The sequence below is a fragment of the Tachysurus vachellii genome, chromosome 21 (assembly GCF_030014155.1).
Source record: "Tachysurus vachellii isolate PV-2020 chromosome 21, HZAU_Pvac_v1, whole genome shotgun sequence".
In the NCBI taxonomy this organism is placed as follows: Eukaryota; Metazoa; Chordata; class Actinopteri; order Siluriformes; family Bagridae; genus Tachysurus; species Tachysurus vachellii.
In genome coordinates this window covers 13852394-13877659 of record NC_083480.1, presented here as the reverse complement: position 1 = coordinate 13877659, position 25266 = coordinate 13852394, and the positions used below count along the sequence as shown (strand labels likewise).

The 25266-nt window shown below is 41.2% G+C and overlaps 2 protein-coding genes across 3 annotated transcripts; both read right to left on the bottom strand.

Annotated features, from left to right (window-relative positions):
* Nucleotides 1-510: 510 nt before the first annotated feature.
* Nucleotides 511-15340, bottom strand: recql4 (RecQ helicase-like 4). 2 transcript variants are annotated; one of them, XM_060897657.1, is made up of 24 exons: nt 15074-15340; nt 14366-14399; nt 13942-14045; nt 13702-13845; nt 12601-13577; nt 11683-11782; nt 11427-11577; nt 11143-11271; nt 10689-10847; nt 10474-10566; nt 10082-10218; nt 9636-9719; nt 8866-9054; nt 8460-8642; nt 8143-8341; nt 6802-7079; nt 6067-6201; nt 4910-5318; nt 4684-4813; nt 4097-4254; nt 3206-3383; nt 2605-2770; nt 1000-1108; nt 511-787 (listed from the first exon to the last, which is right to left on the bottom strand). In XM_060897657.1, the coding sequence occupies exons 1-24, from the start codon at nt 15155-15157 to the stop codon at nt 666-668; spliced, it is 4452 nt and encodes a 1483-aa protein (XP_060753640.1). In that variant the 5' UTR covers nt 15158-15340; the 3' UTR covers nt 511-665. The 2 variants fall into 2 exon arrangements, with proteins under 2 accessions (XP_060753640.1, XP_060753641.1); XM_060897658.1 differs by having other exon boundaries at nt 10689-10844.
* A 1427-nt stretch (nt 15341-16767) lies between these two features.
* LOC132864202 (olfactory receptor class A-like protein 4) lies at nt 16768-20988 on the bottom strand. The gene is made up of 4 exons (XM_060897512.1): nt 20547-20988; nt 17560-17823; nt 17196-17450; nt 16768-17086 (listed from the first exon to the last, which is right to left on the bottom strand). The coding sequence occupies exons 1-4, from the start codon at nt 20808-20810 to the stop codon at nt 16877-16879; spliced, it is 993 nt and encodes a 330-aa protein (XP_060753495.1). The 5' UTR covers nt 20811-20988; the 3' UTR covers nt 16768-16876.
* Nucleotides 20989-25266: the final 4278 nt, after the last annotated feature.

Genomic DNA, 25266 nt, shown 5'->3' with positions numbered 1-25266 from the left:
GCACACTCTCGCCCCCCCCACGTGCACACACTCACCCCCCCACGCGCACACACTCACCACCCCTGCACACACACTCACCACCCACACACACACACTCACCCCCCCCACACACACTCACCCCCCCTCACACACACCCCCCCCACACACACTCACTCACCCCCACACTCACCCCCCCTCACACACACACACACAAACACTCTCTCTCACACACACACACACACAAACACTCTCTCACACACACACACACACAAACACTCTCACACACACACACACACACACACACACTCTCACACACACACACAAACACTCTCTCACACACACACAAACACTCTCTCACACACACAAACACTCTCTCACACACACAAACACTCTCTCACACACACAAACACTCTCTCACACACACAAACACTCTCTCACACACACAAACACTCTCTCACACACACAAACACTCTCACACTTCTGCTCTGTGAGTTTAGTAGTAAAGGAGTGGTGCAGAGTGACGATCCTCAATACGTACAAAAATGTATTTTATTTTACAGTCAGTAATAAATGTATAAACTAGATCATGTATAAAATTACAGATATAATGTACAGATACAAGGATGAACTTTACACATAAGTGAATTTAGCAGTGAAGAACGGAGGAGTCTCTGAGTCTCGGATCTTTACCTTGTTCTAATAATCTCCTGAGTGGCTAAGCGAATGATCTCATTAAAGTCAAACTGGAGATACTTTCGCCAGTAACGCCGGTCTCGACCGTACGTCTGTGCTGGATAACATGGGCTTCCTGATGGGGAGGGAAAAAAAACAGGAAAAATGTTACATCTATTATTTTTGTTACTTTAATTCATTTGTAATAATTGAATAAATATTTGAAATAATAATGATTTCTCTCTTACATCATGACTTTTGAATAAACACAAGGAAGGATAACGTAATATTAATAATATTATGACGTACAGCAGATGTCCTTAAGAGCGAGATAAATAAGAAACACACCAATCCCATGGAAAATCCTTGCCACTGCTCGGCCTGAGAACTTCTCATCACTCCGACTGGACAGGAAACTTCTCACATCAGTGCAGATCTGCTGCTCCCAGTCCTTCAGCTGATACACAAACAGCAGTGAGCAGTGATCTGGTTTAATCTGTTCAAGCTCAAGCTCACAAAACATGTCAATCACACACACACACACACACCCTACTCTCTCTCACACACACACACACACCCTACTCTCACACACACACACACACACACCCTACTCTCTCTCACACACACACACACACACACCCTACTCTCTCTCACACACACACACACCCTACTCTCTCTCACACACACACACACACCCTACTCTCTCTCACACACACACACACACCCCCACCCTACTCTCTCTCACACACACACACCCTACTCTCTCTCACACACACACACCCTACTCTCTCTCACACACACACACACCCTACTCACTCACACACACACACCCTACTCACTCACACACACACACCCTACTCACTCACACACACACACACCCTACTCTCTCTCTCTCACACACACACACACCCTACTCTCTCTCTCACACACACACACATACACCCTACTCTCTCTCTCTCACACACACACCCTACTCTCACACACACACCCTACTCTCTCTCTCACACACACACACACACACCCTACTCTCTCTCACACACCCTACTCTCACACACACACACCCTACTCTCACACACACACACCCTACTCTCACACACACACACCCTACTCTCACACACACACACCCTACTCTCACACACACACACCCTACTCTCACACACACACACCCTACTCTCACACACACACACCCTACTCTCACACACACACACCCTACTCTCACACACACACACCCTACTCTCACACACACACACCCTACTCTCACACACACACCCTACTCTCACACACACACACCCTACTCTCACACACACACACCCTACTCTCACACACACACCCTACTCACACACACACACACCCTACTCTCACACACACCCCCTACTCTCTCACACACACCCCCTACGCTCACACACTTTTTCTCACACACACACTCACTCACTTTTTCACACACACTCACTCATTCACACACACTCACTCACTTTCTCACACACACACAAACACACTCACTTTCACACAGACACACACACACACACACACACTTTCACACAGACACACACAGACACACACACACACACTTTCACACAGACACACACACACTTTCACACAGACACACACACACTTTCACACAGACACACACACACAGACACACTCACTCACTTTTTCTCACACACACACTCACTCACTTTTTCTCTCACACACACTCACTCACTTTTTCTCTCACACACACACACACTCACTTTTTCTCTCACACACACACACACACTCACTTTTTCTCTCACACACACACACACACACTCACTTTTTCTCTCACACACACACACACACTCACTTTTTCTCTCGCACACACACACACTTACACACACACTTTCTCACACACACTTTTTCTCACACACACACACTTTCACACACTCTCCTCTTTCACCCACACACACTTGCTCTCTCGCTCTCACACACACACACCTTAAACTTGCTGAAGGTCTCTTCCTCGTCGTCCTGTTCCTCCTCGTACTTGCTCATGTCCAGGTCTCGCCTCTTCTCAAAATAATCAGCCAAAAGCCCCTTCAGTCTCAGGCTCCTGGATTCATCCAGCTCATCCATGCAGAAGCTACAATTCCGATAGGCAACACTGCACGAGCACACACACTTTACTTAATAACAGGTTAAACACCAATATAAAGTCAAAATAAAAGTAGGTACAAATCAAACAAAAAGAAGGGTAAAAAAAAAAAAAAAAAAAAAAACATCCACAGCAACAGAATTGTTGAACTATTTTGACAACAGCTCTGACTAGAATGCCAGCAGTAAATCATATCACAGGCTTATATTGATGCGCTCTTCTACAGTCTTATACACTAGTGTTTCCATAGAAACAACTTACACATGTGATCTGCTTAATACAAATACATGAACTGGTCCTTTTGAAATGTTCCTACTAAACAAGATGTTCATATAATATTTATGGAAGGAGTCTCCTCGAGCGAGTATTATATTTATATTTTAATGATATCCGCATGTGAAAAGCTTCGCACCAACATATTGTTTTGAAGTAAGAAGTAGTGACCTGCGGAAGGCTTTAAAGGAGGCTTTTAGCTGATAGAGCTGCGTCCTCTCCTGCGTCTGGACCCTGCCGTGAAGAAACGCACACACCTCGTCCAGCTCTTCAGGCGTCAGGTCTCCGTAGGAGCGGAAGTAAAAGGAGAGCGCGGAGAACTCCACGTGGATGCCGCTCCGACCCGAGCCTCCGAAAGAACATGAACACACGACACACACATCCGTCCATCACACCACTCAGAGCTTTCTAAAGCAAAACTAGCAACACTTCATGCAGGTTACACTGCAAAATCATTCCAGAGGTCGGACGGTTTTAAGAAAGTAGTCCAATTAAAGTGTCATTTCTATAGATACGCACAATGAACTGGTGACTGACGTGTGATTATTGGAGTCTAATGATGTACTAGCTAAAAAGTAACAGAAGATAATAGCCATCAGTTTAACTTTGTGCAAATTCCAGGACTAAAGTCATTACACACTCGCTGCAAAGTTGTTCAGTGTCCCAGACGTATTCTGGCGCCGTTATTGAGAAAAAGGACAGAGATAAAGTCGTAGACTCATTAAAGCCAGCAGTAACTGGACTTTATTCCTGAGCACATGCAGAATGTACATACTAGATTTGCGCTGTCTGACAGACGCCCTTATCCAGAGTGTCTTACATTTATTTATTTATTTTTACAACTGAGCAGTTGAGGGTTAAGAGCCTTGCTCAAGGGCCCAGCAGTGGCAGCTTGGTGGTCTGGGATTCGAACTCAAAACCTTTCTATCAGTAGCCTATCAACATACTAAGCTCACCAGAATTGTTTAATATTTGTGAGCTGATTTAGACATATAGTTTACACAATAATAAACACTCAGGGCTCCATGTTTCTGAGTTGAAATCTGTATGTATTATACATACCACCCCACTGCAGCTGTCTCAGTCCCCTCTTGACCAACGGAAGCTGCCAGCCCATAGTGTCTGCCAGCTCCACCACGTCAAACTCCAGAGAGTCCCAGTCTTCCACCCTCTCACCAGCCAGACGCTTCCTCGCCAGCACCACCGCCACAGGAGCACATCTGTTGGAGTGTGAAGAGAGGGAAAGTGACACATTTGAACATTCTCACCACAGCGACGCTGCGTTCACAATTCTCGTTAAGCATTAATATTATTATTATCTTCTGTAGATACTATAGAGGCTTGAAAAATTCCTTCTGCAAGGCTGTGCTGGCTCTGGTTTTATATTAACATCTAAAATGGTACCATAGACACAATCAAACATCTACTGGTGATTTCTCATAGTCAAACCACCCGCTGGCATGTTTTTGGATATTAGGAGGAAAACCGACCAGCAAACAGACCAGAGCTCTAAATCAAACTGAGGAACATGTGAGGAAGTAATATTTCTAGAAACACCATCATATTGTCCTACTGCAACTCTCAAAATCCTGCATTGTGGAAAAGAAAATGTACAACATCACACAGAAAACTTCATTTAGAGACCGTACACTTTGGTGAGCTTACGGAGCTCCCGAGGTCCTCCGTAACACACCAGGCGACACATTGAAAGCGTTGGGTGCATCAGCTCCACCCAGCGCTGAGGGTGGAGCTCCAGGTAACACAGCAAAGTCTCCAAACCTAAGCAGAAAAACATGATCAGAGGTGGTGAACTCACAATGGCACATCTATATAATTTAAAAAAAAGTGTGTTCCGTTACGCCTTTACATCCTTACCCTCCTCTGTGATGTCCAGCTCCTCCACTGTATCCTGCATTGGAACCGCCCTCTCGTGGGTGTGACACACACGCTGACCCCACACCCCACCTTCGCTCTCTCGCATTTCTGAATCACTTTCCCTTCCTCTCTCATCATTTTGTCCCTCTTGTGTCTTCTCTTCAGCCTTATGTTGAGTAATGGAACTGTCTGATTCTCCCACTGTCTGATTCTCCTTCATTGTCGGTTTGTTCCACTCCTGAGAGCATTCGTTCTGGGGTGGGTTCTGGTGCTTGGTTCCCGTCTGTTCTTGATCGGTTTGTTGGATGCGTGTAGGGGTTGCTGTGTCTCGTTGCTCATGTTGGTTGTCTCCAGAAGACTCACAGTGATCCATCAGCTCCATCAGCTCGACATCATCCACCTCCATGGCCTGGAAAAAGAACAAAAGCACACGGCTTTATCCACTTTTTAACCTTAAGGTTCTACTGTTTAGTGCATCATAGTGTGCTGCATTATTATATATATATATATACACACACACACATACACACACACACACACACATATACATATATATGTATGTATAGGATTGGTGCTATATACACACACATACATATACATATACACACACACACAATTGTTTACCCCCTTTCTCAATTAGATTCTGACCAATCCTGTGGGCTTTTAAAAGAATCCTGTCCAATTGCACCTGTTTCCAAAAGAATTTTGACTCATCAGAACCGCCCTCATTGACCCTCGACTGACCGCCAATTCTGCTAAACTAAGTAAGCAACAGAAACCCCAGACTCCTGAATAGGACAAATCAGTTACTAAAGATGGACAGCTGAACGAATGACTAATTGGATGTATGACTGTATGGATGAATAGATGACTCAATGCTCAGATGCTCAGACGGTTGGATAGACAGATGGCCAAATTGGATGAAGAGATGGAAAAATGTTAAAATCGACAAGAATTGAATGGACGGATGAGTGGATAAAAGGATAGCTGGTTAAATGAGTGGCTGGATAGACAATTAGATGGATATACAATTGGATGGATGGATGGATGGATGGACGGATGGATGGATGCCCGTTTCCTCCTCCCTATCTTTTCGGGTTGGGTCACATAGGATGCTCATGTGTACAATTACAAATAAGGCTGATTAAATCAGTAACCTGGGCTAATTCCTGGTGCTGATGTATGCGTCTGCACTTGCAGCGAGGGAAAACTTTCTGCACCAGCCTCTTGACAGTGAAGTAGTCCACAGTGTCTGCGTAGATGTGTCTGCGCAGCTCGTGCAGATCTCCACCCTGAGCAAATCACAAAATCAGGTACATCCATTAAAATTATATTCAATAACACTGGGACCTAACCTATGATTAGGGAGGAATTCTCTCTAATTCAGCATTCGTAGTTGGCCAATAATTACAACTGGCAAACATTCATTCATTCATCTTCTACCGCTTATCCGAACTACCTCGGGTCACGGGAAGCCTGTGCCTATCTCAGGCGTCATCGGGCATCAAGGCAGGATACACCCTGGACGGAGTGCCAACCCATCGCAGGGCACACACACACTCTCATTCACTCACGCAATCACACACTAGGGACAAATTTCCAGAGATGCCAATCAACCTACCATGCATGTCTTTGGACCGGGGGAGGAAACCGGAGTACCCGGAGGAAACGCCCGAGGCACGGGGAGAACATGCAAACTCCACACACACAAGGAGGAGGCGGGAATCGAACCCCAACCCTGGAGGTGTGAGGCGAACGTGCTAACCACTAAGCCACCGTGCCCCCCAACTGGCAAACAATACAATGAAAATAGCTAAGGTTGGAAATAAAGCTTTAAAAATAAGTCACTAATCCCATCCCTTCTTCTTATATCCTGACATTATTAAACTCACTTCTGGATCCAAGAACAGGTGGCAGTGTGCGGGTTCTCCGTCTCGCCCGGCTCGGCCGATCTCCTGCACGTAGCTCTCGAAGCTTTTGGGCATATTGTAATGTACGATCCCACGCACGTCGGACTTGTCCAGGCCCATCCCAAACGCCACAGTGGCCACCACCACACGCAGCTCGCCACACATGAAGTTATTCTGCACACGCCGGCGCTCTGAGGCGGACATGCCGGCGTGATATGCTTCAGCGATCCACTTCAGTGGCTTCCGGATCTTTTTCCTGGCTGACATTTGGGCAACAACGTGTAAAAATTAGACATAGTCCACTGCAACAAAACAAGATAATCATCAAGTAAGTTAAGTTAACAGTGAAATATAATAAAGTGAAATATCAGGGTTCCCACTTTTTTTCAGAGATCATTTTCCAGGACTTTTCCAGGACATTTCAAATTTAGCAAAAAAAAAAAAAGACAAGGCTCACAGATTCACGGCCTAAAGTAATATGTTCTTCTCTCCAGAAGTCTTAAAAACAACGTACACTTTATGGCTATTACTTAACTATACTTTTAAAGACAATTTGTCATGTGAATGAAATTTCAACATTTATAAAATAAAAAGACCACATATTAATACCCTTTCCTTTCTCAGACCAATGCCGTCATGCATGCTTTAGTTTGCTGTGCATTCCCCTTGCACATGATATTCAGATTAACAAGGTTAATATAACCTGCTTACCCGTCACCATTTGCTGAAAACATTCGAGCACTTAAACCATTCCTAGCACCTGAAACTGCCAACACAAGACAGCGTCATCCGTCACAGCGAGATTAAACAGCATAACAAAAAACCCGTCAAAACTCAGCGTCCCTGAACAGAGCGCTTTCTGTTACTAACGTTAATTGTTTCGACCAGGTGTAAACTGTTCTTTAAATGATCAAGAACATTTAAAAATAATAATTTTGCAGGACAACAAGATTTTTTCCGGGACAATTTATGTTTTCTCTCATTTTCCATGTGTTTTCCAGGACTGGAACATTGAACATGAATTTTCCAGGTTTTCCAGGATGCGTGGGAACCCTGAATACATCTCTCTTAGCGCTTACTTTCTAACTAAAGAGAGGATTTTAGCATGTAAATGTCTGCACTCTTCACCTCACAGATAACTAACTACACAGGTCTCTGCTGGAACTCCAAGCCCTGTAGGTGCATTGCATTCTGGGACTTTGTCTCCAACTTTTGCCGTCTCCACAAATTTGGGTTTCTCATTAATCTCAGACTGATCATCAGTTGGTATTACATAACTGTGTTATGTAATAATAGCATTAGCACAACAGCCTTAAATTCTACCCAAAGCTTTCTTCTTCTTGACCACAGGATTTTCCTCCACGTCCTCTCTGACAGGCCTTGACGACTCTTTTAGCATCACCCCCTGCAGGCAGGTGCGCAGCAGTGCAGCGATGCGGCTCGTCTCCTCGCGTCTGGTGCAGTACACTATGATGGATTCCAGTGCACCAAAACGTTCTCCCTTGAGTAAGGACACCAGAGCCTGGTGAAAAACACCAATTATACATTCCAGTTGAAAAGATCATACTCAGAAAAGTTATTCAGTTTACCAGTTCCCAAATCAGTGTGAAATGCATTGCTGATGGTAAGGGTGAGTTTACCTGCTCTTTGTCTCTGTCCATGGACACAGAGAGCTGGAGGTTGTGTGGCACGGCAGCAGAGCGGACAGCGATGCCCTCTCGATCGTTAATGCCCAGGTGATGAGCAATGTCCAGTGCAGTGGACAAGGTGGCAGTGGCTGTTAGACCCAGCAAACACTGCACGCCCAGACGATCCCTCAGCACCTACACACACCCACACACACCCACACACACCCACATCATCCTGGGGTCTATAATCTCCTGTTACTTTACTTGACTACAGACTACCACCACCATGTTTCAAGTGAACAGATATCTTTAGTGCCAGCTTTTAGCTTCTCCTCATTATTGATTGGTTGCTTGCGATCGTTCAGACGGTGTTGATTTACCGTCTGTTTAAAGTACACTCCCAGTGAACACACCTCACCTTACACAGTCTGAGGTAGCACGGCCTGAAATTGTGTGACCACTCAGAAACACAGTGAGCTTCATCAATGCAGGCAAAGGCCACAGGAGGGAGCTGATCAGCAGGGGGCAGACAACCAGAGCCGGAGTGACCTCCACCAACCAGAGCCTCTGGAGACAGCAGTAAAACATGCACCTCACCTGCTTTCACCTACACACACACACACACACACACACACACACACACACAAATAAAGTGCAGATCATTTTATAATGTGGGTCTCAATCAGCTCCTTAATACAGTAGTCAGGGTATTGACTTTCCCCCTCTGCCTCTCCCTCCCTCCCTCCGCCTCTCCATCACACCCTCTCTACCTCCCTGTCTCCAACTCCCTCCCTCTCTCTCAACCTCCCTCACCCCCCTCTCTGTCTCCACCTCCCTCCCTCTCTCTCCCTCTCCCTCTCCACATCCCTCCAACTCCCCCTCCCTTTCTACCTCCAACTCCCCCTCCAACTCCCCCTCCCTTTCTACCTCCAACTCCCTCTCCACCTCCAACTCCCCCTCCCTTTCTACCTCCAACTCCCTCTCCCTTTCTACCTCCAACTCCCCCTCCCTTTCTACCTCCAACTCCCCCTCCCTTTCTACCTCCAACTCCCCCTCCCTTTCTACCTCCAACTCCCCCTCCCTTTCTACCTCCAACTCCCCCTCCCTTTCTACCTCCAACTCCCCCTCCCTTTCTACCTCCAACTCCCCCTCTCCCAGCATTTACAGCATTCTGCAGATAACATTTACCTTTTCAACAGCAGCCTCTCTCTGTTTCTGAGACATGTTGGAGTGGATACATGCTGCTTTCAGCTTCGGAGGAATCCCAGACAGCTGAGAAAAGATTACAACAACAAGCTGCATTTACAGATCATCCATTGGCATGGGACGTGTTAGAAAACTCTGCACTGTTCTGATAAACAACTGAAGGAATTGATCAATACATTGTGAGTGTTTTTTTTTTTTTGCTTGACAGTTTTGATGTTGCTTTTTCAGTCTAACCAGCTTCGTTCTTTCCCATTCCTGCTCCCAGAAATAATTTCCCCATGACATCCCCATGTACATGCTGTTTCTTTTTTAGCCCGATGTACACAGGTCAAGGTTTGTCTTATTAAATCTGTGCTGCATTTCCCTGACTGCGGCTCTATAGTGTACTGGACGGTTTCTATTAGAAACACACACTGAAGCAGGATTACCTGGTCATCCATTAGTGATACCAAAGGTGAGACAACCAGGGTTATGCACTTTGACCTTTGTGCATAGAGATAAGCCGGGAGCTGGTAGCACAGAGATTTGCCCATCCCAGTCGACAAAACCACGAGGGTAGATAAACCTAAAGAATAAATAAAACAGACCCAAAAACAACCTGTGAAATGAGGACCACAAACAGACCCACAGCAGACACAGTTGTTAAAATGAAACTTAAAGATTTAAAACAAGTTCATATAAAACAGGGGAATTATTAACACTTGATTCTTTCAAAAATTTCTACTTCAAACCATCTCAGATTTGCACGTTGGGGTTAAATTTAAATCCGAAATTGATCATTTTTATCCTGAATTTCTCACACACACACTTTCACACACACCTGAGAGAATTCTCATGATGGCCGTCTCTTGACCAGGCCTAAAGGACTTGTACCCGAAGTCACGGAGAGCCTGGTTCACTTCAGGAGGAACCTCTGTAGGAGAAGAGACGATATAAATCACTCGACTGCTTCGTACACTTTCGTTCCACTAGACACTCTGTACATCGGCTGATTTTAATGGTGCGTGTCATCACGGTCAGATAAACGAGTTTTACCCTGCACTTTGCCGTCCTCACGGGGACTGTACAGCGGCTCCATGGGTGGAGGAGGAGCAGGACGCTCGTAATCTGGTCTTATAACGTTTAGTAAGATTTCCTCTCCTCTGTCATCTTCTTTCTCGACTGCTTTCTCGTCTCCAACACTCGAGGGCGCTGCTGCAGAACGTTGTCTTACTTTAGTAATCAATTGGAATCATTACTGCTCAGGGTGAAGTCTTATTCCGACAAGAGTTAACTTTGGAACACCAAATAAATAATACTAATCCTTTTATAGATTTTTTTTCTTTTTTGTTTACCTGACGTACGCTTTTAACCTGTCTGCAGGACATTGCAGCACTGCATTTCTTTCATACTTTATATTTATGCTGAAGTCACATGAACATGAATATATTTCTAGAACACTGAAACACCACACACTTTATAATTTGTCCTTGTTTGTTACCATCCTCACCTATAGGCTCCGAGCGGAGAGTTCCTGTGGCTCGGGCTACTTCTTCCAATGTCGGCAGCACGAATGGTTCCTCTTCCTCTTCCTCGTCTGGGGCCGTGTCCTTCTTTGACATCCCTCCAACACCATGAGCTTAGACAGACAGAAAAGTGGCAGTGATGTGAAGGGACGAATGTAAAGGCTTTTTCCAGTCTTTGGGAAGTACAGAGGTTCTAAAATGTTCATCTTGTTTTTTCATCAGAATCAAAAACGGCACCAGTTTCGTAAACACTTTTCTGATCCGTCACCTGCTCCACGACAGTCTCGTGCCCAGTGTCCTGTTCCACCACATTTATAACAGACGTCTCCCTGACGGTTAAAGCCCCCGAACCTGCCTCTGCCCCGCCCACTGCCTCCGCCGAACCTCTCGCCCTTCAGCTGGAACTTCTGCATGTACATCTGCGAATAAAACATGAACAAACACAAATCCAATGACGTTTATGTTGCACATGCATTAAAATGTAATAACGTAAGTGATTTGATTTTAATTTTTGTTTTAGGCACCTGCTTGCGCAGAGCAGCTCCCCTCAGGGCAAACCCTTTAACATGAGATTTCTTCTTCAGGTTGATTTTCACAAAGTTTCCATCTGTGTTTTTGGTCACCCTTGAACAAGTTAAAAAAAAAAAATACGTAGCTTGAATAACACTGAATTTGTGATATATTCACAAACTGAAAATAACTCAATTTTAATTTAATTAAATAAATATACATTATATTATAAATGCAAATATAATTATTATACAATAATAATAATTATAATAATAATAATAATAATAATAATACATTTTATTTAAAGGCCTCTTATATATTACTATATAACAATTATAATTATATAGTTAACATATGAAAAACATTTAATTTACTGATTATTTAATATTGATTATTGATTTATCATCATCATCATCAGGTATTTATTTATTTATTTATTTATTTATTTATTTTATTTATGTATTTTCAGGTGTAGAGATTCAGTTTGTAGTGACTTTGTGATTGTTTTTGAATGATGGTAATGACAGTGATGTCATAATTTAAACACAATATGAATATAACAATAATAGTTTATCAAACTAACATTATTTTACTTATAAAGTCTCAGAATCTAAAAAAAATAAAGCACCAAAATTTGCAACGTCAACGAAGTCTTCTTTAGCTTTATATCTAATGTTCAGGATTCAGTATTAACGTCCATCAGATAGTTTTAAGGCACAGAGGTGTGAACGTGTCTGATGCAGCAGTGCTAACTGTCTTTTCCAGGTTCTCAGTTCGTTTCTAAACATCTGAACGACTTCTAAAGCGTTTAACTCGAATTCGCTGTATGAAGTTTAACCAAAAAACTGTTCAAAGGTTTTATGATGCGTTTTTTTTTAGACTTTGGGGTAAATTCGTGTGAGTTTTATTATAGATCTTCTGCTGAGACTCACCTGCTTCGGATCGGCTTTTTCTTATTGGATGCCGCCGCTCTCAAGTCCTCCTCGTCCACTTCTCCTAAAAGGTTCTCCTGAGGCATCTTTGATTTCTGAGATACTTTACTCTCAGGAGTGCCTTCTCCCTCCTCGGGTCCTACGGCTTTCTTTTTCCGTCCTTTTCTAGCAGGCTTCTCCTCAGCGGTGTCCTCTTTCTTGGTCCTGCGTTTCTTTTGGGCATTTTCTGTTTGTCCTGCTTGTTCTTCTCCTTCTTCAGTATCTCTCTGCCTTTTCCGTCCCTTTTTCCTTACGGTCTTCGGCTCGTAATCTGGGACTTCGCTCTTTGGAGCTTTTCTGGGTTTTTTGGTTTGTTTTCTAGTTTCTAAAGTAGGACTAGATTCTTCAATCCTGTCCAGACCATCTGAAACATGGGGCTTCATGTCTCCATTAGCGGTATCTGAAGTGTGATTGTGATTTCCCGGACATTTCTCAGCACTCGTGTGAGACACGTCCTGTGGAGTGGTCGAGTCTCTGGACGCATTGTTCTCATTCACGACTTTTTCACTACTTGCACCATTTTCATCAAGCCTCTGTTTTTCAGGCAGGTTCACGTTACCCGTGACTGGCTTGTGCTCGTGTTTCAGTTCAGTGAACACCTGACAGCGCTCCAGCCAGCCCTGGTCCACACACGACAGCCTCTTGGTCATGGACTGTCTGAGGAACTGGGCTTTCTCCAGGCTCTTATTTGGAGTCTTTGTGCATAGCGAGGACGATTTAGAAGGAGTAAAGGAAGGAAAGGGATCCGAGGGTTCGTCCTCGTGCTCGTTACTTCCTGTCTGAGCTGGCGAAGTGAGAAGCGCTGGACTCCTGTTAGTGGGTTTTGGTGAAGGAGCTGCTCCGTCCTCGGGGGCTGTGCTAGCAGTTACACCATCTTTCCAGCTCTTTCCTGGAGTCTGGCGAGGGGTGACTGATTTCTTCAGAGAAAATGATCGATCCTAGTACACGTCATAATAAATAACAAATGACGGACTGGTTATTTTGAAACTTTTCACTCGTTTTAAACACATGAAAAGTGTCTCTGCCACTGGTGAGAGACAAGAATAAACAAAATATATTTACCTTTGATAGAGTGTTGATGATATTTGACTTCAACTTCATGCCAAAGAACTGAGCAGAGGCTTGGAAAGTCTCCTTGTCTGTAGAAGTGAGTTTGGGTGATGCAGCAGGCAGGTTTTTACGATTAAGATGACAACCCCAGGAGTCCTTTTGAAGGATTTAAGAAATAAATTCAAAAAGTGACTCCGAATTCTTTCAGTCACATAGAAACACGAAAGAAATCGAAAGAAATCAGCGGCTTACGCCAGTGGCCGGAGACTGAACTTCCTGCTTTTGTACGTGATCCTCGTTCTCACGTGTGGTCTTCTCCTTGGCTTCTTTGAGCATGCGGTACTCTTTATAAAGGTCTGCAACAAGGAACACAGATTTCGACAGGATACAATAACAAATACACCTTTTCTTTGAGGAGATATTTATTTATTTATTTCTCTTTCTGGAAGGATTCTCCAGTATCACATAATGAAATAGGCTGATGACAAATAAATATGTCATCCGTTAATAAATTAAAAACTGGAATCAAAATTGCTGAGGTAAAAGAGGAAAAAAAACAAGATGTGCTACAGGAAAACAGCTAACCTCAAGGCGGTAATAGTAACGGGATGTAATAATAACAATATTATTATAATAAATAAAATGTTGATGACTGCATAAACCACAATGTACTTACTTTTCGTATCTTCTGGAGCTGCAGCGATATCTTCCTGAAAAACAAAAATTGTGACTGATTATTATGAGTAGTAAAAAAGGTTCCTAGGTGAGCGCTGATACATTCTCCCACCGTCGTCATCTAACCAGAGGGTTTAAATAAACAAAGCTATATATACTGCTATACAATAACGCCACATTCTTGAATGTAGACATAAATGGATAAAAATGAAGATCCCTGTGATATACAAGAAATAAAGCACTCCATGGCATTTATTGGAAATAAATTAGGCTTTTTTTAATATGTTTTTTACAAACCAAATTCGTAGAAAAGTGTATATTTTGCAGTTTGAACAGTATTTGGTGCATCTGTATATCTATAAGGCAAGACTCAAGACTTTTTCCCCTAACGAGTCACACTCCAATGAGTCGACTCTTTCGACTTTTCATCAGATTATTGATATACTTTATTTTAGACCCTCACTGACATGCTACATTTTACACACTGCTGTTCAGCTCGGATGTAAATTTGAGATTTACTTGGAAATTTGTTGCTGTTGGACAAAACAGGTTAAAATTTCCGAGTCGGTTCTCAACCGTCACATAACAGAATCGGCTCTAAGAATCAGCTCGTTACTTAAAAGAAAAAGGCTCGTATACGGGAGTCGGTTCTAAAAAGAATCGACACACTACGAATCGCGAAATAGTACGTGTATTTTGTTTAACTTACTTTGTTTGGTTTTCTGTTGTGTGTTTGCACAAACTTGTGTTCCCACTGTTTTAAGAGAATTTTTAGGTCGTTGTATCGGTCCATAATAGAAACAACGGGTTTGTTTAGCTCGCGCTGTGCAATAAGTTGTTTTTTTATCAATAACAGCGGTTCCCCAAAACGCTTTATCTATTCACGACAAACGTGCACGTGGTACTTTAGTCAATTTAACAAACCATAACACAGCTACAGTTCAACAGAGACGCCAAACTTTAAACACAGCGCGCGCGCAGTCAAAACACGGAAAAAGGGGTGTCCATATTCACTATCAAAATAAAAGTTTCCGTCCAACTTAAGAGTCTTAATCTGACCGGTTTATCCCATTATAAAGTTCATTCATTCATTCATTCATTCATTCATTCATCTTCTACCGCTTATCCGAACTACCTCGGGTCACGGGGAGCCTGTGCCTATCTCAGGCGTCATCGGGCATCAAGGCAGGATACACCCTGGACGGAGTGCCAACCCATCACAGGGCACACACACACACTCATTCACTCAAGCAATCACACACTAGGGACAATTTTTCCAGAGATGCCAATCAACCTACCATGCATGTCTTTGGACCGGGGGAGGAAACCGGAGTACCCGGAGGAAACCCCCGAGGCACGGGGAGAACATGCAAACTCCACACACACAAGGTGGAGGCGGGAATCGAACCCCGACCCTGGAGGTGTGAGGCGAATGTGCTAACCACTAAGCCACCGTGCCCCTCATTATAAAGTTAAATAATAAAAAAATATTTTTTTTTCTGAATTCTAGGTAATGAGACTTTTTATTTATTATTATTTTAACAAAACATTTGTTTCTCACAAAAACAGAAAACTTGGAAATTTTTTAAATCTAATTATCAATCCAAGGGGGCACGGTGGCTTAGTGGTTAGCACGTTCGCCTCACAACTCCAGGGTTGGGGGTTCGATTCCCGCCTCCGCCTTGTGTGTGTGGAGTTTGCATGTTCTCCCCATGCCTCGGGGGTTTCCTCCGGGTACTCCGGTTTCCTCCTCCGGTCCAAAGACATGCATGGTAGGTTGATTGGCATCTCTGGAAGATTGTGTGAGCGAATGAGAGTGTGTGTGTGTGTGTGTGTGTGTGTGTGTGTGTGTGTGTGCCCTGTGATGGGTTGGCACTCCGTCCAGGGTGTATCCTGCCTTGATGCCCGACGACGCCTGAGATAGGCACAGGCTCCCCGTGACCTGAGGTAGTTCGGATAAGCGGTAGAAAATGAGTGAGACTGAGTGAGTAATTATCAATCCAAACAGCAAAATACACTAATGTGTCTGGCTAATATTTTGTGGACATCTGAAAATCACTTCATCATGTGGTTCTTCCCCCAAACCGATGGCACAATGTTGGAAGCACACAATTGTATACAATGTCTGTAGCATTTACTAACAGTACGATGACTATTAAAAAAAATTATATATATATATATATTTTTTTTAAAGATAGAATATTTAACAGAACCAGAAATGTTTCTCTACCAAACACCTTTGTTTAATGAGATCAGTAAAAGTATAAATAGATACAATAAGTAAAGTAAATGACTTTTTATTGCATTATGTAATAAACACTTACGCTTTACAGTATAAAATTGTTTTACTATTTTGTTTTATATACACAGAAAATGTTTCCGGATAAACAGGCATACATGTATGTTTATTGGATCCATTAAAATGTTTAATTTATTTTAAGGCTGTCGGATAATAAACTGATGTACAGACATGCTTTTAGACTTGCTTAGATGCACTGTAATCTTTCTGTCTTTACTTCACGATAGACTTTATGAACTCTCTGAGTTTGCGGTGACCCACAGCCAGTATGACGGGGGAGAAGGCGATGAAGGCACTGTTGGAGAAACGTGCAAGAATCAGCATGTGCGCAGATGAGGCACCACGGTTGTAGTTAAAGTAGTTCACCGAGATGACACTGGCACCCCAGGAAATGATGAACAAAATGATCAAGGCTAGAATGACCTAGAGAGAAGAAGAACATTATATTATAGAGGCATAAATACAGTACAAGCAGATGAACTGAATAGACTATAATGTCTGTTAGAAGACAGCTAAGTAACGAATGTCTGACCTTGGCTGCACGCCTCTCAGCTGGCACTCTGCGTAGAATAGGAGCGTCTTGATCCTTACTGGCAATGTTGTGTGCGTTCCCGTGTGCGTACAGTATGAGGAGTGAGCCCAGGTTGGTGCTGCTCATGAGGAAAAGTGGGATGACCTCATGGATCACCATGGATGTTGTGGCAAATGCAAGCCCACTGTAAGTGGAGGGAAAATCCCACAAGCAGCCCAGTAATGGACGTGTTGTACTGCTCACTAACATCAATGTCTGTAGAGTAACAAAGACAAAGAATTCATTTCTTCTGATTAGCAAGCAAAATGAATATAAAAAACAAATAAGAACTAAATTAAAAAAGGAACTTTTTTCTTTCCCTCACCTCAGTGGCGTTCTTGCCTCCATTTGTAGAGTACACAAAAGCAGGGACCGAGTAGAGCAGATTAAGACCCCAGATGAGACTGAAGCACATTAGTAGGGCTTTAGGAGGACCACGGGATGAGTTTAGACTAGCGATCGGAGGACCGATCCTTTTCAAAGTGTAAAAATGGAACACGCTGAGAAAAAGCGTCGACCAAACATTCACTGAACGCAGCCAGACCCACACACCCATCAGGAACTGACACCAGTTCTTACCAGGTAACACCTTCAGCAGGAGATAAAAAGAGAAACAATATTTATAGGTAACTGGTGACAAACGAAGGCAAGTACAGTAGATGTCTTACATTACTATCAATAAAGTTTTCTTAAAAGTTATTTGTACAAATCAAACATTTAGCAATAACCAAAGCCTTCTAGAATGGAATCAGATGAAACCATGTTGATTTCTGTTTTAAATATGACTTTGTCCAGTCATTTCCAAATGATTTACCATTAGTTTTGTGTAAAGCTACTGTACAAATGTATGCTGATGATTCAACATTGTATTATGCTGCAAAAACTGTCAGTGAACTGGACAATGTTTTATCAGCTGAGTTAAATATGGTTTTTGATTGGATAAAAAAAAATAAGTTGGTGCTGAACATCTCGAAAACCAAATCAGTTATTTTGGGATCGAGACATAAATTGTCATCAACACCAAAGATGAGTTTGAACTTGTCTGGGGAACCTATAGAACAGGTAGATAAAGTAAAATTACTGGGCACAATAATAGATAGTCAGCTGTCATGGGCAGAACATATTGATATCATTGTGAAGAAGATGGGTTGTGGCATCGCAATGGTGAGGAAATGTCTTTCTTATGTACCTACACATATCGTGGGACAGGTGGTTAAATCTTTAATTTTATGTCACCTGGATTATTGTGCCCCTGTATGGTCATCTACATCTAAAGGTCAACTACTGTAAAGAAATTACAAACTGCCCAAAACAGAGCTGCCAGGTTAGTATTACATTGTCCCATAAGAACAAATACTATGAGTATGCATCGTCGACTCTCATGGTTAACGGTGGAGAAAAGGCTGGTTTTCAATACAACTAAATTTTTCAGTAAAACTATATTTTTTTCTCAACCGGTGTTCTTATATAACCAAATTATTAGGTGTGATCAGGTTCATTCTCATTCGACTAGGTCAGCTGATAATGGCCAGCTAATATTACCACGTCCAAATTCAAATGCTTTAAAGAGAACAGTTATTTATCGTGCCATCAATTATTGGAATAATTGCCCATTGAATATATGTAAATTGAATGGCAAAGTCTCTTTCAGGTATCATCTGAGAATGTACTATTTAAATTGTGAGTAGGGAATGTTCATTCATTCATTCATTCATTCATCTTCTACCGCTTATCCGAACTACCTCGGGTCACGGGGAGCCTGTGCCTATCTCAGGCGTCATCGGGCATCAAGGCAGGATACACCCTGGACGGAGTGCCAACCCATTGCAGGGCACACACACACACACACTCATTCACTCACGCAATCACACACTAGGGACAATTTTCCAGAGATGCCAATCAACCTACCATGCATGTCTTTGGACCGGGGGAGGAAACCGGAGTACCCAGAGGAAACCCCCGAGGCACGGGGAGAACATGCAAACTCCACACACACAAGGTGGAGGCGGGAATCGAACCCCGACCCTGGAGGTGTGAGGCGAACGTGCTAACCACTAAGCCACCGTGCCCCCCAGTAGGGAATGTATGAATGTAATAATGAATATAATACTGTAATAATTTAATTGAATAATTTCTGATGATGGTTATAATGATGTCTACAATGTTTTACTGCTGTTAGACTATTATATGTGATTTATTTATTTTGTGGACCCCAGGAAGACTAGCTTCTCACTTTGGTGACAGCTAATGGGGATCGTTTTAACAATGAACAACAAACAATTTATAGGAGTTCTGTTATAATTGAAATTTAGTGAATATACAGTATATAGTTTTTTATCAATATATTTTTTATCTATTCTTTATGTGGCACCATTATTTATGACAAAAATAATCAAACAAACAAAAAAATGTTTATGCGGTTGTGTAAGTGATGCAGGAAGTGATGCAAACAGCGTAGCTGAGCCTCAAGGTAAAGTTAATGGTAAAGGTAAGCTTATTTGCTGCATGATCACACCAGAGACAGAAATTGGCAGACGGTTTGGTTACTTATCCCTCTGGCAGGGGAAGAAATTCCTGAGCTTACATATAGCATGATAAATGTTTTGGACCAGAATGCATTGGTGTGCAATTGGACAACTTGCTGCACTGGAGTCGATGAATGATATTGCATTGTGTCCAACAGGTTGTGTGTTGATTGCCCCATTCTGGCAGAAGAAAACATGATTCTGTTGTCTGTTATGAATGGCACTAATATCATGTCTAGGAGCGACCGCAGCATACTGGAATGTTTACAACTGGTCAGACTTTTCTAAGTACACAATAAATGATCTGATTACATACTGGTTGTATGAAAAAAAAAAAGTTTTTTACTATGTTGAAAATACTATGGATAATCCTCTATTACTTATCTTACACTGTGTAAAGGTAAAAGAATCCAGTTACATAAAATGATGTCTATATAGAAGTATGGATTAACATCTAACATGACTAAATGATGACATCTATAAGTGAACATATTATGGATATGTATTTAATATTATTTACCCAGATATGCGCATAATTATTAATAATAATGCTAGTGTTTGAGCTGAAGTTTATTGCATTTATCCCTTCTTCTTAAAAAGAGTTTGTTATCGTGCAAGTCTGCTTTCCAGACTTTTTTTAGTTGAGATCTGATAATGTAGCATGACCATTAAAATATTAATAACTCAACTTAAATGTTGCTTTGAGGAAACTTCACCCCACAGCGCATCCTCTTCCTTCAAACCCCTACACACACATACACACAAACACAAACAAATCCCTTCGTACCTCGAGTCCAAAGTCTGAGGTGACCAGCAGGATGTTCCTCACTACCGACACCAGCAGGTTAGATAAAGCCATGTTGACCAGGATCATGTCAGAGTTGCGTCCTCCTCCACGCTCCCGAATAATACTGTCCCCTACCACCAAGATCACCATGGCGTTTCCCAAAATCCCAAGCAACACCAGGGCTACGTATAAAGCCATCGTAACACCTGTTAACTGACCTGCTGGTGTCTTTTTAACCAATGTGACAGTTTTATTAGCGATCATCCTGAATAAATCGTATAATAATGAATTAATCTATCCTATGACCTGTTAGACAGAGATAATTCTTCTACCAAGTTCTACCAGATAGTGCTCATCTCAATGTTTTCTGCTTCACTGCCTACATTAGACCCCTCCTCTTCAGGGCCGATATGTCCAATCCCAAGCAGAGTTGTGTCTTTAGCTCTGTCAGAGGATAAAAAACTCAATAAGTTCAGAATCATCTCCCTCAGGTTCTCCTTCATGCTAGTTCAATTAATGTACTGCATATGAAAGAGATTTCACCAAAAATAGTAAAACCTTTTCGCCCAATAGCTGAGCACACATCTTTCGTAACAGGGGATTAATTAATTTGGCTAATTGAAACGCACGTCGTTAACAGCTAATTAATCGACATGCTCTGTTGCTCATATCGTCAGTGAGGGAGCGTTTATTTTCTTGCAGCCACCTGAGGCTTAAGGATTTTGGGAGACTTTACGTCACAAATGGAATAAACATTTTTGTTTGTTTAATTGGTTGTTGACTCGACTATAGTATAAGGATATAATAGCTTTTCTGCCAATGAAGTAACTATATCCATTTCTAAACATGTTTAGATTTGGTTCAATTGTCCATTTTTTATATCATCAGTAACTGGAAGCAACATGCAAAACTCTGTACAACAGTAGCCTGTGCTTAGGATTGAACCCATGACACTGGAGCCAATGCTACCCACTAAACCATCTTTCCACTCATGATCAGTAATAATAACAAAAGGACAAATAAGAAGACAACCTGTATTCTCAAGTCATTCTACCATAACCTAGTAAACTAATAATTTCACATTGAGCTACATACGAATAAAATCCTTAATGAAAACTGCAAACTAGTAAGGAATCAAAGGAAGAAATGGACAGAATAGAGATTCATGGGATTTTTTTCTATATTAATACAACGCAGCACATGCCCCTGTCCAATTTCTGGATCACAGAGAGCCTGGAATCTTGAGGATTCAACCTGGACTGGTGGAGTTGTTAGGGTAGGAAGGGATGAGGGGCTTATCCCTGTGTGACTCTGACCCATTACATAGCACAATCACACACACATTCACACACTAAAGACAATTGAGAGATGAAAATCAGTCTAGAACATATGTCTATAGCCTGAGGGAGGAAACCGGAGTACCCACCAAAAAAAGCAGGGAGAACATGCAAACTCCACACACTCATGATGGAGGCAGAAGTCCAACTATACTAACAAGATCCATCACCAGAGATCCACTGAGCAATCACAAACAATCAAAACACAAACATATCTGCTTACAGTTTCTTTGAATCTGCTGCCATTTCAGTAGTATTCTGGTCCATTGATTTATCACATCTGAATTTCTAAAATCAGTGCATGTCTCTGTTTGCTTGGATGTTCACGTCATGCTTGTAACACCACATGCGCTTACACTACACATGCATCTAATTAATAAATCATTAATCATATCTCGATGGCTATGAAATAAATGTCATTCTCGATCTGCATGATGGTGATGTGGATGTACTGGGATTTCCAACAGACGTCATCCTTCTCTAAACGATGCGCTGAGCAAGCATTAACCGAGAAACTGGGAATTAATTAACCAAACCTTGTTAGCAAACTAAATAGTTTACAACCTCAGCAACAAATATTATTAAAGTGGCTGAAAGACTGAAGGTGTTTATATACTTTATGATGGGATGTTAAAGACTGGCAAGAATACAGGTCATGTTCTTATTTGTCTATTTATTTTTCCTTTAACTGGTTTAAAAAAAAAAACAACAGGTGAAAGACAGAAGGTAAGACTTTATAATAAACCCTTTTATGGTCATTTCTTGCTATATACGGCAAAAAAATGTGTTTATTTGTTTCAAGTTAAATCAATCTGTATTAAACCAAGACTAGGGAGAATAACGAGAATATGACATACAATTTTGTCTTTTTAAACTGAAGAAAAAAATGTAGTTTATTATTATAATTTGTATTATTTATTTCTGTCTCGGTTTTTGATCCAACAATTAATGGAGTGGTTTAAATAATGGTTGCTTGCTAACTAGCTCCTTAACAATAACTCCTTCTTCTCCTCCTTCTTGTACTTCTACTTCTTCTTTTTTCTACTTCTTCTTCCTAGTGTTTAACAGGTTAATTGTGTCATTTATCTCTTTTAAATACTGACATATTTACATTGTAATTTACTCAACATTCTCCATTCTTAACAGTGAACGGTAACCTCAAGCAAAAGTGGAGAAAACGTAAACTTTAGAACTGCATACAAGGACAGTATGTCTAGCTATAGACAGGCTCTAAAAGCTGCTAGGGCTTAACACCTGAGCAAACTCATAGAAATTAGCCAAAGTGCTTATTTAGCACAGCGGCTAGATTAACAAAAATTGTGATATCTGGACACACTATTCCATCAGAGTTCAGTAGTGAGGACTTTATGAGATTCTTCACTGCTAAAATTGAAAGTATCAGGAACAAAATAGTTGATGTTCAACCCCTGACAGCATCTCGTGACCCAGTCTCACCTAAAGCGCCACACTCACAACTACATTGCTTTACAAGTACAGGACAGGAAGAGCTAGATAAACTTATTACTACAGCTAAATCAACAACATGTGTGTTCGATCCCATTCCAGCTAATTTACTGAAAGAAGTGTTACATAAAGCTGATGAGCCTCTTCTTAATATTATTAACTCCTCGTTATGTTTAGGTCACGTCCCTAAATCCTTCAAGTTGGCAGTTATTAACAGTTGTGGAGGTAACGAATTATATCTACTCACGTTACTGTAATTAAATACATTTTCTGAATATTTGTACTTTTATGAGTATATTTTTAAGTCTGTAATTTTACTTGTACTAAGTAAAGAAAACACATTATGGTAAAAAAAAAAAAAAAAAAAAGACCTACAACTCTATTTGCATGATGTTTTATTTATTATTAATATGTTTAGGGGTGTGTTTAGTCTGTTTGTCTGTGATTCGTGTATAAACCATGCCTGACAGAATAGCGCGACTAGATTAATAGCAAGTTAATTCTATTTCAAGAGTGTTTTTAGTATCTTTAAATGTCATTTATAAAATGTGTTTTGTTGTCTGGATCTTGTCTGATTCAGTAAATATCACCAGCTAAAAAGTAACTAGAACTCTGAGTAGTTTTTATGAAGAGTCATTTGTACTTTTCCTTAATAACCTTTTTAACACCAGCACTTTTACTTGTGATTAAGTATCATTTCAGCAATGTACTTTACATGAGTACAAATATTCAGTGTTCACTGGTTATTAAGCCCCTCATTAAGAAACCTATTTTATATCCTAATGAACTATTAAATCCTATTTCTAACCTACTGTTTATGTCTTAAATTTTAGAAAAGTTAAACTGTGCTCCTTTTTGCAAGAGAAAATATATTTTAAGAGTTTTAATCAGGTTTCCGTCCCGTCATAGCACAGAAACTGCACTTGTTAAAGTTACAAATGACTTGTTCTTAGCTTCAGCCTAAGACTGTATGTCACTATTAGTTCTTCTTGATCTTAGTGCTGCATTTGACACTATAGATCACAACATTCTCCTAGATCGTTTACAAAATTACACAGGTATTGAGGGACAGGCTTTAAGTTGGTTTAGATCCTACCTGTCTGATCGATACCATTCTGAAGATTTAAAGGTAATTCAACTTCCATTTAGAGGGATGTACTATAACTATGAGCTCAACAGTGAAAGACCTGGGTGTTATATTACAGATTATTACATATTACAAAAAATAAAAATATAATAATTAATGCTAAAAGAAAAATAAAGGTTGAATGTCTTTAAACACCTAGTCATCATGTAAATAACATAATATTATCATACTGCACATTTTCCCCATATTTCAAATGCTATTTTGATCACTTTAAAATTCCCTAAATGAAAGAAACTCTTTAAAGGATTAGTGACATTTTCAGTGGCAGTGTGTCTGACATTTAAATGATCAGGATTCAGAAATCACTTCAGGTTAATTAACGTAAAGAAAAATACCTTGTTTTTTATACTGATTTGCTGCAGTTCTAGCTACAGCTCACGCCAGTCTGTGCTGTAAAGAATGAAATCTCAAGTCAGAATAACAGATTGTAAACACGTTACATTGTGAGAGCATCCCACAAGACCTTATTGGCTTATTTAACACACTGGATGTTAACTGGACTTTGCCCTCTGTTCTGCAGAGAGTTGAACTGAACATTAGGGGTTTGGACTTTATGATTGATAAACAGCGCCTCTATGAGGAGTTCCTCCAGTTTGGGAATATCATCAGAGCTCAGGTGAACTATTTATTACTAATTAACTATTAACTATTAATCCCTCCAGTTTCTTCCTTTCCCAATACAATGTGTTCACTTCCCTTTACTCTTTCTTTTAGGGGACATGTGTTTTTTCCATACATTGTATTTTATATAGCTGCTCTCTGAAATTTCATC